At 35.6% G+C, this 15,526-nt stretch overlaps 1 protein-coding gene across 5 annotated transcripts in view; it reads right to left on the minus strand.

Moving 5' to 3' along the window:
- Positions 1-15,526, minus strand: part of RAB2A (RAB2A, member RAS oncogene family) — a 76,142-nt gene that overhangs the window by 16,669 nt on the left and 43,947 nt on the right. For 2 of the 5 annotated variants that reach the window (XM_089899126.1, XM_089899125.1), the window contains 4 exons: positions 14,825-14,907; positions 14,297-14,389; positions 9,852-9,963; positions 2,658-2,726 (listed from right to left, as the gene is read on the minus strand). In XM_089899126.1, the coding sequence (XP_089755252.1) occupies positions 2,658-2,726; positions 9,852-9,963; positions 14,297-14,389; positions 14,825-14,907 (357 nt within the window). Of the gene's footprint in view, positions 1-2,657; positions 2,727-9,851; positions 9,964-14,296; positions 14,390-14,824; positions 14,908-15,526 lie in introns of those variants that run through there. The other 3 variants (XR_016388558.1, XR_016388557.1, XM_022595345.3) reach the window with 2 other exon arrangements.

Below are 15,526 nucleotides of genomic sequence, written 5' to 3' on the forward strand. Positions count from 1 at the left end.
TAGAAATGTATGAGCTTGGATCCAGCTGTCAGCATCAGCAGCAAGGCGATGAAACAGCTGAGGATTCTCACTGCAGAATTCACAGGTCAGAGCCAGCCCATAAAACAGAAGTGGGACCCTTCATAACAGGACTCTGCAGTCTTCACTCTCTCCCCCAGGCTGTCATTGAAATGAAGCTTTTTTAGATCAAAATATACACCATCCTACCTACTACTAAATGAATAAAGAGGATTCATGTATTATGCTAAGTTGTTGGTGCTTCACTTCATTGATTTTAATTATATCCGTTATTTTAGCTCAGTGTTACTGACATTTTGGACTCGGTAATTCTTTTTTTGTGGACAGCTATCCTGTGCATTTTTCTCTAATACCACTTTGATCCTTCCCCTCAACAGATCCTTCGTGGACGAAATCATTATGCTGAGTAAATCAGTACATCCAGAGATTAACAGTAAACCTATTTCCAGCAACAACGCAACAAATGCTGGAAAAATGGTGCTATCTTACGCTGCAAATTGTCCAATTGCTTACAGGGAAATACAAGAGTAAACTTCATGGTCTCGACTTGCATTAGGTAACTGGACCTTGGTTAAAATATAAAGATAGACCACAGCACAATAGGAAAAGGAAACAGGTCTAGTTCTAAACTGAAAGGAATCATCAAGGTACCAGTTAGGCTTAATCTTAATGAATGATCACATAGTTTTAAATTTCTAAAAAGAACCCTTAGTCAGACGGTCCATAATCAGGACACTGGCATTTGTATAAATCATTCTATCTTTAAACATAATTATGTTTAAATAATTTATATTTAAAAATGGCTTTTAAGAAAGTTTTTTTCTTTAATACCGGAGTTCTCTAACTTCTCTACACATGAGAGCCAAGGATTGGCTAGGAATCAAGTACTTTTTACAGATTATACAGAAGAGGACACTGACCTGTGAACTGCCCAAACACCGACCACCGCTCTTACTAGCTGACCAGGATGCACTCAGGATACCTGCCTTACTTTTTTAACTCCTCACATGATCAGCTCTCCCAGAGGGTCCTCAAGTTCAGGCAGTAAGCTGAGGATAAACTCCTGTCTGAGCCCACAGCCCAAGTTTCTACCCACTGTGCTAAACGGCCTCTCCCATGGAGGATGGCATAATTAGGCAAATCCAAGTCCTTAGAAAGCAAAAACAAAAGGTATAGCACTTAGAACAAACATCTTTGAAATGAATTATTATATTCTCCAACCCCAAGTCTAAGTCACTAACTGATCAAGAATCTAAAGACCCTGTAAAACTAATGTATTTATTGCTTGTTTTCAGGATGATCCCTCTTTGGATCTAATTCTAGCAGGCTAACTCTTGCTTAAATCCCAGAGAGCGTATACTGTAATTTTATGAGCGGAATAGTTTCCCACTGAGGCCTCAGCTCTCCTGCTGCAGGAGCCGGTGCTGACTGCTGTAACAAGGAGGGTGTCTGACAGATGCTGGCTTAGTTCTCCTTCCTTCCCTTTTCAAAGTAGAAAGAACAGGTTTTGTTAGTCTTCCCTGACCTCGAAGAAAGAAACTAAGTACCTGTTTTCCAACATCAATTGCTGAATGAAAAAAAAAAGGGGGGGTGCTATTCAGACGATATCAGACTTGATATCAGACTTGATATCAGACTTGATATTATTAAGGAATTACTGCTAAGTTTGTTAGGTATAATAATGGTATGATGGACATTTTTTTTTAAATTACTGCTACTGAAATTTGTAGGTAAAATATTTCTGGAATTTGCTTAAAAAACAGGGCACATAATAAAATAGTATCATCAAAATGTCAAAGTGGTGGTAACTTCTGAAGCTAGATGATGCATATGTAGGTTTACTTTTAAAAATGGTGACACTATTTAAATTGATTTAAAATAGCAGCTCCATCAATCTTACTGTGAGGCTGCCAAAATGCTTTTAATACAGGGGATGTAAAAAAAATAATGGATAAATGTTTACTGTCATATAAATGCTCTTTACTTAATGATGAACTTAATTATTTTAAAGTCTGACATGCATAGAGGTCATCAATGAACTCTTTTTCAAAAAAAAAAAAAAACTAGTGCAAAACATCTAATATTTAGCCCATTTTTGGCGTTCTTCCTTTAGTTACTTTGTACAACTCATCATTATCTTCCAACCAGGTGTTTTTTATTCCATATAGCCTAGCTGTCTTTTTTATGAATATTAGTGTAATTTCATGTTCTGCTTCTTCTGAGAAATCGTATGAAGGAAGTCTATGCATAATAAAAATCACAACAGTAACTCTATTATTTGTTAGGCATATGCCAAACATACAACATTTAGCATGGAGGGAACTGGTAGTATAAAAATTTGCTCTGTGTAAGAATGTGACAGACTCATGAAAGAGCCATACTTAACAAATAATGACAATAATTTGAAAAAGAAATCCTGGGGTCTTCATGAATTAAAAAAAAATCACTTAAGCCTTTATAATTATATTCCATATTCTCACATTAGTATTTCATTACAGTTGTGAGGTTTTGTAATCCTTAATTTTTATTTTTTAAATTGCCATTGTGATAAAGAACAGGTTAAATTTAATTAAAGTTGCTTGTATGTGGTTATTACTATTATGTTTTGATCAAACTTTCTGAGATAATTACAGACTGACCGTGCAGGTGTAAGATAATACAGAGAGATCCTGTGTGACTTTCACCTCGTTTCCCTCAGTGGTGGTGTCCTGGAAACATACAACCAAAATAATGAAAAGGGATACAGAACATTTCCGTTTTCAGGGATCCCTCACGCTGTCTTTTTATAACCATACCACCTCCTCTTCCACCCTGACACCCTGGCTTAACACTGGCAGTGACTAATCTGTTCTCCATTTCTCGAATTTTGTCATTTCAACCAAGTCATATAAATGGAATCACACAATGTGCAACCTTTTGGGACTGACTTTACTCATTAAGCATCCTTTTCTGGAGATTCAGCCAGGTTGCTGCATGTCACAACAGTTCGTTCTTTTTTAATGCTGAGTAGTATTCCATGGTGTGGATGTACTGTACACTTTGTCTAACTATTCATCCGCTGAAGGACATCTGGGTTGTTTCCAGTGTTTGGTTATCATGAATAAAGCTGCTATGAACATCTGTGTATGGGTTTCTGTGTGAACATACGTCTTCATTTCTCTCGGATAAATGCCCAGAGGTGCAATTGCTAGGTCATATGATAGATGCACACCCAGCTTTTAAACAAACTGCCAAACTGTTTTCTAAAGTGGCTGTATCACTTTAACATTCCCACCAGCAATGTACGAATGACCTAGTTTCTCCACATGCTTGCTAGCATTTGGTGTCGTCACTATGTTTCATTTTAGTGTGTAGTGATACCTCATAGAGGTCTTAATTTGCATTTCTCTAATGGCTAGTGATGCTGAATATCTTTTCAAGTGCTTATCTGCCATTTATATATGCTCTTTTATGAAATGTCTGGTCATGTCTTCTGACCGTCTTCTAATTGGACTATCTGTTTTTTTTACTATTGAGTTTCGAGAGTTCTTTATTTTAGATACTAGCGGTCCTTTGTCGGATATTTGGTTTGTAAATACTTTCTCCCAGTCTGTAGGTTGTCTTTTCATCCTCTTACCAGGCTTATTCATAGAACAAAAGTTTTTAAAGACTAATTTATCAATTTTTCCTTTTATGGATCATGCTTTTAGGGACAAGCATGCCTACTGCTAGAACCAAAAGATTTTCTCCTGTTTTTTTCCATAAAAGATAAATAGGTAGAACATTTTACATTTAATTCTGTGATCAGTTTTGAGTTAGTTTTTGTATAAGGTTGTGAGACTTAGGTCCTTTCTTTTTTTTGCTTATGGATGTCCAATTGCTACAGCACCATTTGTTGAAATGGCTATCTTACCCTGTGAATTGTTTTTGCACCTTTGTTAAAAAGCAGTTGGGCATATTTGTGGGTTCTCTATTTGGTTCCACTGATGTTTCTCTCCCTTCACCAATATCACACAGTCTTGACAACTACAGCTACGTTAAGACTTGAAATCAAATAGAGTGATTCTTCCTACTTTATTCTTTTTCAAAGTTGTTTTAGTTATTCTAGTTCCTTTGCCTTTCAGTACGTATTTTATAATAATATTGTCAGATTATCTACAAAAAAATCTTACTGGAATTTTGTTTGATAAGAGTTGGGTTAAACCTGTATATCAATTTACAAAAAAGTGACATCTTTACTAGGTTGAGAATTCCAAACAATGAACACAGTGTATGTCTCTCCATTTATTTAGATCTTTACTTCCTTTCATCAGCATTTTGTAGTTTTCAGCATACATGTCCTATACCTGTCATTTTTAGATTTATACCTAGGTATTTCATTTTCTTTTTGTGTGATTATAGATGGCACTGTACTTTAAATTTTGGTGTTGTGAGTATATAGAAATACAGATTTTTTATATATGTCTTGTAAAACTCCTGTAAACTTGCTGAACTCACTTATTAGCTCTAGTTTATTTATTTTGCAAATTCCTTGGGATTCCTACAGAGACAATCATGTCATCCACAAAATAAACAGTTTTATGTCTTCCTTTTTGAGCTGTATGCCTTTATTTCATGCCTTTATATCATGAGAACAGGTATCCTTGCTTTGTTCCTGATCTAAGGGGTAAAGCATTCAGCCTTTCACCACTAAGTATAATGTTAGTTGTAGGTTTTTTTGTAGATGCTCTTTAACAAGCTGAGGAAGTCTTCCTCAATTCCTTTTTTTTTTCAGGGTTTTTAAACACGTCTGGTGTTGGATTTTGTCACATGCATTTTCTGCACTGACTGCTATGATGTGATTTTTCTTCTTTATCCTATTAAAATGGCAGACTATACTGAACCAGCTCTGTATCCCTGGAATAAGTTCCTTCTGGCCATGATGTACGTATTATACATAGGCACATGTATGTGATTTCATATGTTGTTGAAATTCTACTTGCTGATATTTTGTTGAGAATTTTTTTCATATATTAATAAATGTTATCAGTCTGTACCCTTTTTTTTTTCCTTTGGTTTTGGTATCAGGGCAATATTAGCTTCTTAAAATAAATAAGGAAATGTTCTACCTCTTCTATTTTCTGGAAAAGATAGTGTAGAATTGGTGTTCATTCTTTCTGTAAATGTTTGGTAGAATCCTCCAGTGAAACCATCTGAACCTAGATATTTCTTTTTGGAACATTTTAAAATTACTAAATCAATCTCCTTAACAGTTATAGGGCTGTTCAAATACTCTATTTCATACTAGGAGAGCTGTAGTAGTTTGTGCTGAGTTTGTGTTCTTTTTGTCCATTTCATCTAATTTACCATATTTATGTACTATTCCTTTGATGTCTGCAGGATCTATAGTTATAACTTCTGTTTTGTTCCTGATATTGGTAATCTGTACCTTCTCTCTCTTTGCTTCTTCGTCAGTCTTGCTATATTATCTACTTAAAAAAAAAAAAACCAGCCTTTAAAAATTTCCTCTATTGTTTTCCTGTTTTTGATTTCACTGATTTCTGCTCTTATCTTTATTATTTTCTTCCTTCTATTTGCTTTGGGTTCTTGAGGTAGGAGCTAAGATCCTTGATCTGAGACTTCTCCCTTTTCTAACGAATGTGGTTAATGCTATAAATCTCCCTCTCTGCACTGCATTATGTGTTTCCCACAAATTCTGGTATGTTGTATTTTACTTTTCATTCAGTTCAATGTATTTTTAAAATTTCCTTTGAGACTTCCCCTTTGACACACACATTATGTAGCAGTGTACTGTTTAGCTTGCAAGTCTCTGAAGAATTTCCCAGTTACCTGTTATTGATAATCAGAACCAATAGAGCTGAGAGGAGAAACAAATCCATAATTATAGGTGGAGACGATGATTGATTTCTAGTTTAATTCCATTGGTTCTACTGGTTTTTGCTTCATACATCTTGCAGCTCTGTAGTTTGGTGCACATAAATTTAGGATTGCTATTATCTCCCTGGTGGACTCTTCTTTTATTATCATATAATGTCCCACTCTGTCAACTTTATCTAGTATTAAGAGAGCCACTCATGCTTTCTTTTGATTAGTGTTTGTGTCACATGTATTTTCCCATCATTTTATTTTCAAACCGCCTGTATCATTATATTTGAAGTCAGTTTCCTGTAGACACCATATAGATGGGTCATATTTTTTAATCCTCTCTGCCAAGCTCTGTCTTTTGATTGGTGTATTTAAATCATTTATATTCCAGGTAATTATTGCTATGTGAGGGTTTAAGTATGCCACTTTATTTTTGTTTGCTATTTTTTGTTTTCTTTTTCCTGCCTTTCTGAGGGTTAACTGAACACTTTTTAGCATTCTACATTGATTTATCTACTGTTTTTTAGTGTGTCTCTTTGTATATTTTTTAGTAGTTGCTCTGAGTATTGCATTATACATACATACGTACATAAATAAAACCTTATCACAGTCTGCTAGTGTTGTCATTTTACCAAGTCAGGTGAAGTATAAAAACCATACATCCCTTGATGTCCCTTTCTCCAGTGTGGTTTTATTTCCTATATGTACACTGAAAACCACATCAGACATTAGAGTTTTGCTTCAATTGTCAAATGTAATTTACAAGACTTAAAAGTTTTAAGAAAAAAGTCTATTGTGATTATTCATACTTCTGGTTACTGGTGTTCCCTCCCTCTTAAAAGGTTCCTTCTTTTATCATTTCATTTGTTAGATAATTTCTTTAGCCATTCGTTTATGGTGGATCTGCTACTGATAAATTCTTGCTTTTCTTTCATCTGAGAATGTCTTGATTTCCCTTCACTCCTGAGATATTTTTGTTGGTTCTAGTATTGTGGACTGAAAGTTTTTTTTTCAGCTCTTGAAAAATGTGCTATTTCCTTCCGGCCTCCATGGTTTCTGACAGAATTCTGCTGTCATTCCAGTTGGTAAGGAATTGTTTTTCACTGCTTTCAAGATTTTTTCTTTGTCTTTAGCTTTCAGAGATTTGACTATGGACAGAAGTTTGTCTTGGTGTGGATTTTTAAGGTTTATCCTGTTTGGAGCTGGCTCAGATTCTTGAATCTGTAGGTTTATATCTTCTGCCACATTTGGGAAGTTTTCAGTCATTACTCCTTTGAGTACTTTTTCAGAGCCATCTTCTTTCTTCTCTCCTTCTAGGAGTCTGATAATACAATGTTAAGAGCTTTTGTTATAGCCCCCCAGATTCCTGAGGCACTGTTCATTTTTTTTCTACTCTATTTCTCTCTGTAGTTTAAACTGAGTAGTTTCTATTGTTCTACCATCCAGTTCACTATTTCTCTCCTCTGTCCCCATCATTCTGTTGTTGATTCCATCCACTGAGTTTTACATTTGTTGTTATATTTTTCAGTTCTAAAATTTCTATCTTGCTCTTCTTTTTATCTTGTAGTTATTTTGCTGAGACTATTTTTCATTTGTTTCAAGCATGCATGCATGTTATTTCAAACATGTTTCAAACATGCATGCATCTTGAGGCATTTTTATGATGGCTGCCTAAAAAATCTTTGTCAGATAATTCTAACATCTCTGTCATCTTGCTGTTGGCATCTATTGATTTTTTTTTTTCATTCAGTTTGAGGTCTTCCTACTTATAGGTATGGTGAGTTTCTACTGGAACTTGGACATTTTGGGTACTGTGTTATGAGACTTGGGATCTTATTTAAACCTATGCTTTAGCTGGCTTCCTCTGACATAACTCCTACAGGGAAACGAGGAGCATGGAAAAACCTCATTATAGCCAGCTGATGGTGGAAGTAGTACCATAATTTCCTTTGTGATGTTTGGCTGTAGTAGAATATTTTCTCTAAAAGCTTTCTGTCTGGACTTCCCTGGTGGCGCAGTGGTTAAGGATCCGCCCGCTAATGCAGGGGACATGGGTTCGAGCCTTGGTCCGGGAAGATCCCATATGCCGCGGAGCAACTAAGCTCGTGCGCCACAACTACTGAGCCTGCGCTCTAGAACCCGCGAGCCACAACTACTGAGCCCACGTGCCACAACTACTGAAGCCCGTGCGCCTACAGCCCGTGCTCTGCCACAAGAGAAGCCACCGCAATGAGAAGCCCACACACCAAGACAAAGAGTAGCCCCTGCTCGCCGCAACTAGAGAAAGCACGTGCGCAGCAATGAAGACCCAACGCAGCCAAAAGTAAATAAATAAAGTTAAAAAAAAAAAAAGATTATTTCTTAATATCCTTGGCTTCTGAGAGGCAAATTAATTTACATGATTAAGGAAAGTACTGCTCTCTCATGAGTATGGGAAATTCCTGCCTGATCAAATTTAAACAATTATTTTTATTATTAACCAAGGATACAGAATTTTTGCTGCCAAAACATTGATGAAGTATATTTTATTTAAATGTTCAGCCAAACTGACAATAGTAATTTGCTACTTACACATAAACACCTACTGTTACTTGTTAAAAATAAGAAAAATGAACACAAAGGCATTAGAGTCAAAACTAGAAATTTAGAATTACTTTCCGGTAGTGGCTGCCTTGTCATCTAACTTCACAGTATGGTTCTTTCATAAAATACAGACAATTCTGGCTTTAAGGTTCGCAAAATCAACAAGAAAATCCATTGTTAATTATCAGTAAGGATATGTTTCAGATGTCTTGAAAGCCCCATAACACATTGGCCCTTACGGTTTCAAATCCAACACCTCTAATAAAGGAGTGCTTCATGGAAACAGGCAGCTTTATATGTCTATTTTAAGTCAAAACAAGAGGACAGAATGGATTTCTCTCTGGGTTTGCTGGGTGAAGTAAAACATTATTCTTGGATGTTATCAAGATGTAATTAATTTGCAACACAGGTAAAGCATTAGTTGGAGACTGTAAGAAGAGTATTAAGGACAATCACAGAGCACCTCATCAAGTATAGATGAGTATAATATCTTACCTAAGAATTCTTCAGTGAAAATACCAATGCTGTTGAGCTACCGTAGTCAATTTTTGGGTTCAACGGTTAATCAGACGTGCTCCGAGTATTATTCCTAATAAGTATTTACTCATTGTTCACTATGTTGAAGGCACAGTGCTAGTTGTGGCCTATGACCCCATCCTCTGCTATCCTTAGGACAAGTGCTTCTCCAATCATTTGTTTTCTAGAATCCCCTTCTGCCGCTGCTCTTAAGATTCTTACCCAGAAGGTGGAAACTCCAGCATTACTCTGGGCAAACTACATATTTTCTTATTCTCATTTCTGCTTTTTATGAAATAGTGTATAGTAATACATTTACCTAAGAGAGGATTAACTGTCTATTCCTGTATGTATAATAAATAAATACCATATCCACATACGCAAAGCACAGAAGAACATGGTGTGTTCACAAAACTTCCATAGTTCAGGTTGATCAATGGAAATAACTGATACTACAAATTTTATTTATTAATTATGTCAGAATTCCCATGCTTTGTATAATGTTACATTGCAATAATATAATACTTTCCCTACTTAAGCAGAAGTGGATACAAATAGCTACAAATGTTTAGTGTCTTGAAACATTTCCAAATTTCGTTAGTGTTCCTTTTTTTCCCTCTCAAGAAACATAAAAATGATTTTAAGGAAAGTATATACAAAGATCTGTGAAAGCATTCTGGCTTCAAGTGAAGGCTCAGAATATAACTGAAGAGCCTGATATAAGATGAACATTACAAGGCATTTCAAAGGAAAGAAATTTTCTACTTTACAACCTTCAAGGACTATCTTTGACTAAAAAGCTTACAGGGGATAATCAACAAATGAATATTAAGGTATATAAAAAGTTTCTATTAAGAAGATAAAACATTTTAAAAAGGCCTCTTACTTACCTCTTCTACATTAGAAGCAGTCTTAGCCGAAGTTTCCATGAAGATAAGTCCATGTTCTCGTGCAAAAGCTTCACCCTCTTCTTTTTTTACTTCTCTTCTAGATTCTAAATCACTAAACACAGGAAAGAAAGGACCAAGTTATCAACCAACATAGTACAATTAGAGACATCTGTGGAAACTGTACCATAAGATTCAAAGTTGTGCTGACCATTCTTTCAATTAATTTTTGACACACAATAATCAACTTCATTATTCAGTGTTTTATGAGAGTCAAAAAGAGCACACTGCTTAGCTTCAAAGGACTAACAATCCAACTAAAGACAGATTCTAAGTTAGAGCCCTAGAATGCTAAAACTAGAGAAACCCAAAGGGAACATCTAGCCCAAACCCTACCTTTGAGTTACAGTGGGTTCCCAAAGAAGGGAACCATCTTACTCAACATAATAATTTGAGAGAGCAAAATTACACTAGTCCCCTTATCCTTTAGCCAGACTGACTGAGTTTCTATGAATGTGATAAAAATAAGTCATACAATTTTCAGAAACTATAGGAAATTGCTTAATAAAATTCAAAGCAGTATAGAAACATTAATTAATTTTTAATCCCAGTTAATTCCCAATAGAACTGTTAATGGAAGAAGAGAGAGAGAAACAAAAGTCTAAGCTAGAAATTTTGGACAAAAGTATGGTATTCATTTTTATCATACTGAAATTGTATTAGTTAAGGTAGGGGTAAAAAGTAGAAGTCTCCTCTTCAAGTGTGTTTTATTGTAAACAAATTTAAACTTTACTATTACAAATTTATGTGCCCAGAAAAGGATGGAGAAAAATATAATATCCGTGTACTTCCATCTAGCCTTGACACATATTATTTTGACAGATTTGTATCAGATTTCTTTTCTGTTGAGAAATAAAATCAATAGTTACAAGTTGACTGTGCTATGAAATACTAGTGGTAAAACGAGAACATAAAAAGCAGGCAAACTCAGTTTGCAAATATCATAGCATGACTGGACGAGGATAAATTATCCAACTATACTCTGGGGGCTTCCTGTGTGCCAAGCCCTATCCTGGATCTGGGGACAGACCACTCAACAAAACAGACATAGTACCAACCCCCTGCCCCCAGGTGGAGCTTATATTCTAGTAGCTGTAAAAAATGGGGGGGGGGGGACACTAGCAACAGTGACATGGTAACGTGCTCCTGAAATTCAGTCCCCTTATCTGACAATCATTCTTAAAGGAAAATTAGCTTTGAAGTACACAAAATCTTCAAGAAAATACTTTCCCTTAACTGCCCTTTATCCCATTTTATGCATATGCCACAGTTTATTTAAACAATCCCTTATTTGGAGATATTTAAAGTTACTCCCAGTTTTCCCCACCAGTATCGCTGATGATGCCTGCATTTGCAAATGTTATCTTAACAAAGAGGGTTAAGGATGTGTACATTTAAGGGATGGTTTGAAAAAAAGAAAGCAGCACTTCAGTATTCTGTACTTCTGTTTTATCACTCTTCGTTTCCTCAGTTTTCCAGGTGTAAAATCATATTGTTGTCTTTGACTTTTCACTCCATTAATCCCATTTAAATTGCTTTTACTACTTAAATATCTTTCTTTCCTAAACCATTCTCTTAATTTATGCTTTTTTGTTTAGGGTATTCTAAACCCTTGACTATTAAAAACTTTCATCCCTGCAGACTCTGCATCCTATTTCTTGTATAACCAATATCAAATGCCACAGTTAAGAAAAATCCATATCATATCTGTCATTCTGACTAGGTCACTGTCTTTCTCAACCCCCTCCACTGGCTCCCTACTGCTTAATTCACCTAACTCAAAAATTGTTTATTCCCAGTTTCCATGTCTACCCCAATTCACCTCATCTAATAATAATCCCCTCATTTATCTCTGCTCGTTTCCATTCACTCTTTGCATGTCATACATTCTTTCTTCCCTTCTCCTAGTTTCTTCCCTAAAATGTCTTTCCACACCTACTGTATCCTAAGGATAAGAGCTACCCATCTACAATCATCAGAAACATCTTCTGTACATACTACACTTTGCTCTTTCTTTTCACAACTGAACTATGGGCAGCAACCAAATTTAAGCCACCAGTAAGCTGCCGGCCACCTTGTTTCAGACACAAGGAAAACACCGGCAAGACAAAACTATGAAAATTCTCTTTATTCTTCAAATATTCTCTTATTATTTCACACATTATCATTGAATGGTAGTATGAATACTCCCATATTACAAAGACTAAAGCTTCCCTCCAATAGCCTCATGCTTAAAAGGATTTTGATATCTGTGGGGAATCCAATCCCCCATGGACGTGGAAGGACAACTGTATGTTCTCTTAACAGCAAACCTCAATTAAAATAACACTTAAAAAAATCTAATCTATGCAGTATAATATTTATTTGTTATATTACTTTTTTTACAGTTTTACTGCAATATAATTGACATAAAAAACTGCACATTTAATATAAAATTTGATGAGTTTCACGTATGTATACCTGGTGAAGCCATCAGTCTCCCAAAAGTTTCCTCATTCCCCACTGTAATCCATCCTTTCCTTCCCCTGTACCCTAGTCAACTAATGATCTGCTTTCTGCTACTAGAGAATAGTCTGCATTTTGTGGGGTTTTATATTAATGGAATCATACAGTATATTTTCTTTTTTGTCTGCTTTTTTTTTCACACTCAGCATAATTATTTTGAGATTCATCCACTTTGCTGCATATATCAATAGCTCATTCCTCTTTATTGCTGAGTGTATTCCATTGTACGGCTGTATCACAATTTATCCATTCACCTGTCAATTGAATTCTCGGTTGTTTCCAGTTTGGTGCTATTGCAAATAAAGCCACTATGAGAGTCTGTGTATAATTTTTTGTGTAAAGCATGTTTTTCTTGGGTAAATACCTAGAAGTGAAGTGGCTAGGTGGTATGGCAAATGTACGTTTATTTTCTAAAGAAACCACCAAATTGTTTTGCAAAATCGTTGTATCATTTTACATTTCCACCAGCAATGTGAGAGTTTCAGTTCCTTTAGATCCTTGCCAATACTTGGTAAGTTAATCTTTCCTATTTAAGTGATGTTTGACAAAACCAGAATCCCTTAGATTTTATACGCTTTCTTCTAGAATATTTTTTATACTTTTAGCTCTTGTATTTAGGTCTGTAATCCATTTCCAGTTAATTTTTGTATATGGTGTGAGGTAAGGGTTAAGGTAAATTTTTCTGCACATGGCTATTCAATTGTTCCAGCACCATTTGATGAAAACATTACCCCTTCCCCCACTGAACCTTGGCATCTTTGTCAAAAGAATTAATTGACAGGACTTTCCTGGTGGTGCAGTGGTTAAGAATCTGCCTGCCAATGCAGGGGACACGGGTTTGAGCCCTGGTCCGGGAAGATCCCACATGCTGCCGAGCAACTAAGCCCATAAGCCACAACTACTGAGCCTGCACTCTAGAGCCTACAAGCCACAACTACTGAGCCCTCGTGCCACAACTACTGAAGCCCTCATGCCTAGAGCCCGTGCTCTGCAACAAGAGAAGCCATGGCAACGAGAAGTCCTGCACACCGCAATGAAGAGTAGCCCCTGCCAGCCGCAACTAGAGAAAGCCGTCATGCAGCAACGAAGACCCAATGCAGCCATAAATAAGTAAATAAATAAATATAAAAATACTAGTTTTAATTGTTACCACTGTAATTTTCTACTAAACTAGTGAAAACTTTCCTACACTCTTGAAAGTTTATAGAAACTATGGTCAAGAAACTGTTTTCCCATGTACTATCATTTTAAATGTAGAGCACAGGGACATTCACTGCAAATAATGATCCCTAGATATATAAAGTAAAATAAGATTGAAAAAACAACACGAGCATGACACTAATATGTAAGTCTTAGAGGTAAGCTTAAAAGTACTAACGTGATATCTACTAAACAATATTAAAGGTGTTTCAGGCCTTTAAGTAGAAATACACCTGATTAATCTATGTATTATATTAAGTCATATAATACACATTAAGTCATGAAGAAGGGAAAAAAATATTTTTCTGAGTTCTGCACAGATCCTTATTTACACTGCCAAGTATTTTTGATAATACTGAACAGTGACCTAACCACCAAACATATCAGTGGGTTTTATTTTAAATTACTAATCAGATACAACTACTTAAGAGTATTCTTTAAAGTATAGCTTCCAACAAGAACTATTTCAAATAATAATTTCCAATAAAGCTTATTATATGCATTTAAAAAAACAAAAGAAACATCTTAGTATCTTAAAATTTTTATAATTTAAGAAATCAATAACTTATATTTTGCACAATGTACAAGACAGGCACTTTAACAGTTACCACATAAACAGTTACCATATAACAGCTATCCAGTCTTCATCATTATGTAAAAAAGCTTTAAAAGAGTCTTTTTACCTTTTATTTCCAATAAGCATAATGACCATGTTGGAATTGGAATGCTGGCGGGCATCTTCTAACCAGGTTGTCAAGTGGTTGAATGTGTCTCTTCTAAACATAAATGATAATTTGATTACTGTTTTCAAAGTATTTCCCCTAGTGGTATACAATGAACAGTATACATTCCGTTAAAGATAATTATTTTTAGCCACGTCCAAGTAGGAAACAGATTTTAAGTACAGTATCTGGAGTCAAGAGCTCACTGACTATAGTTCAGTTTAGAAATTAAATGTAACCTCACTTTAGGAAATTCCAATGTATAAATATCATTACTAAATTGATCAACTTGGGGTGCTTATTCATATAAAGAGAATAACTTAGTTACAGATTTCTGTAGTAAATTTAAAGTTAATTCAAGATACATAAGTTTTAAAGGCAGACAGCCAGGACATAAAGGCAAAGCTATACTTTTATTACTGATAATCATATTTATTTAGAAAGATTCTCTGCACTGACCACTGAACCAAAAAATTTCCACGTTCTCACCTTGTAATATCATACACTAGTAAAGCCCCTGCTGCACCTCTGTAATATGACCTTGTGATGGAACGAAAGGACTCTTGCCCTGCCTGTGAGGAGAGAAGAAAGGGTTGATAGTTTCCTTCAACAAACTGTCCTCTACATTTTCTTATTATTCATATGTAGAATATGGACAGGTAGGGAATGAGTGCATAAAGGAAAAGAAGAAATCCTAACTTCACCAGTCTTAGGAAAAAGTCACATAATACTATACTACTACTGCTCAAGTCAACCAGACGCACATGCAATCCACAACCCCCCACCCCCCAAAACAAGGCCTCTAAACCTTTTTTGGCAATCCCTGACAACCCAATTTACTGAATAGCTTCACAATACATGAATCATTATTAGAGCACAGAATGGACTCCTAGCAACTAAGCTCTGAAGACAAATTTGAAAGGAAGCAAATAACCCAGAGCCTCACATTTGAATTCAATAACCCACTCCCTGGGGCAGCTGTTGACACGAGAATAAATAAAGTCCATTGTAAATAAATGATGAATGACATCTTTACGCCCACCATCTGCTGGTGTAAAGGTTGTTGGAAGGCCAAGGATGCAGATTTTATCAGTTATATCGTAAACTGCAGTGAGCTTTCAACAGTCGTCAGATGGAATTCTTTGAGCAATCATTTTATTATGAAAAACAGAAAATGGTTCTGAATTTATG

This window comes from Delphinapterus leucas, chromosome 17 (assembly GCF_059928025.1).
Source record: "Delphinapterus leucas isolate spDelLeu-1000000601 "Yukka" chromosome 17, BTC_Dleu_Yukka2, whole genome shotgun sequence".
NCBI classification, from domain to species: domain Eukaryota; kingdom Metazoa; phylum Chordata; class Mammalia; order Artiodactyla; family Monodontidae; genus Delphinapterus; species Delphinapterus leucas.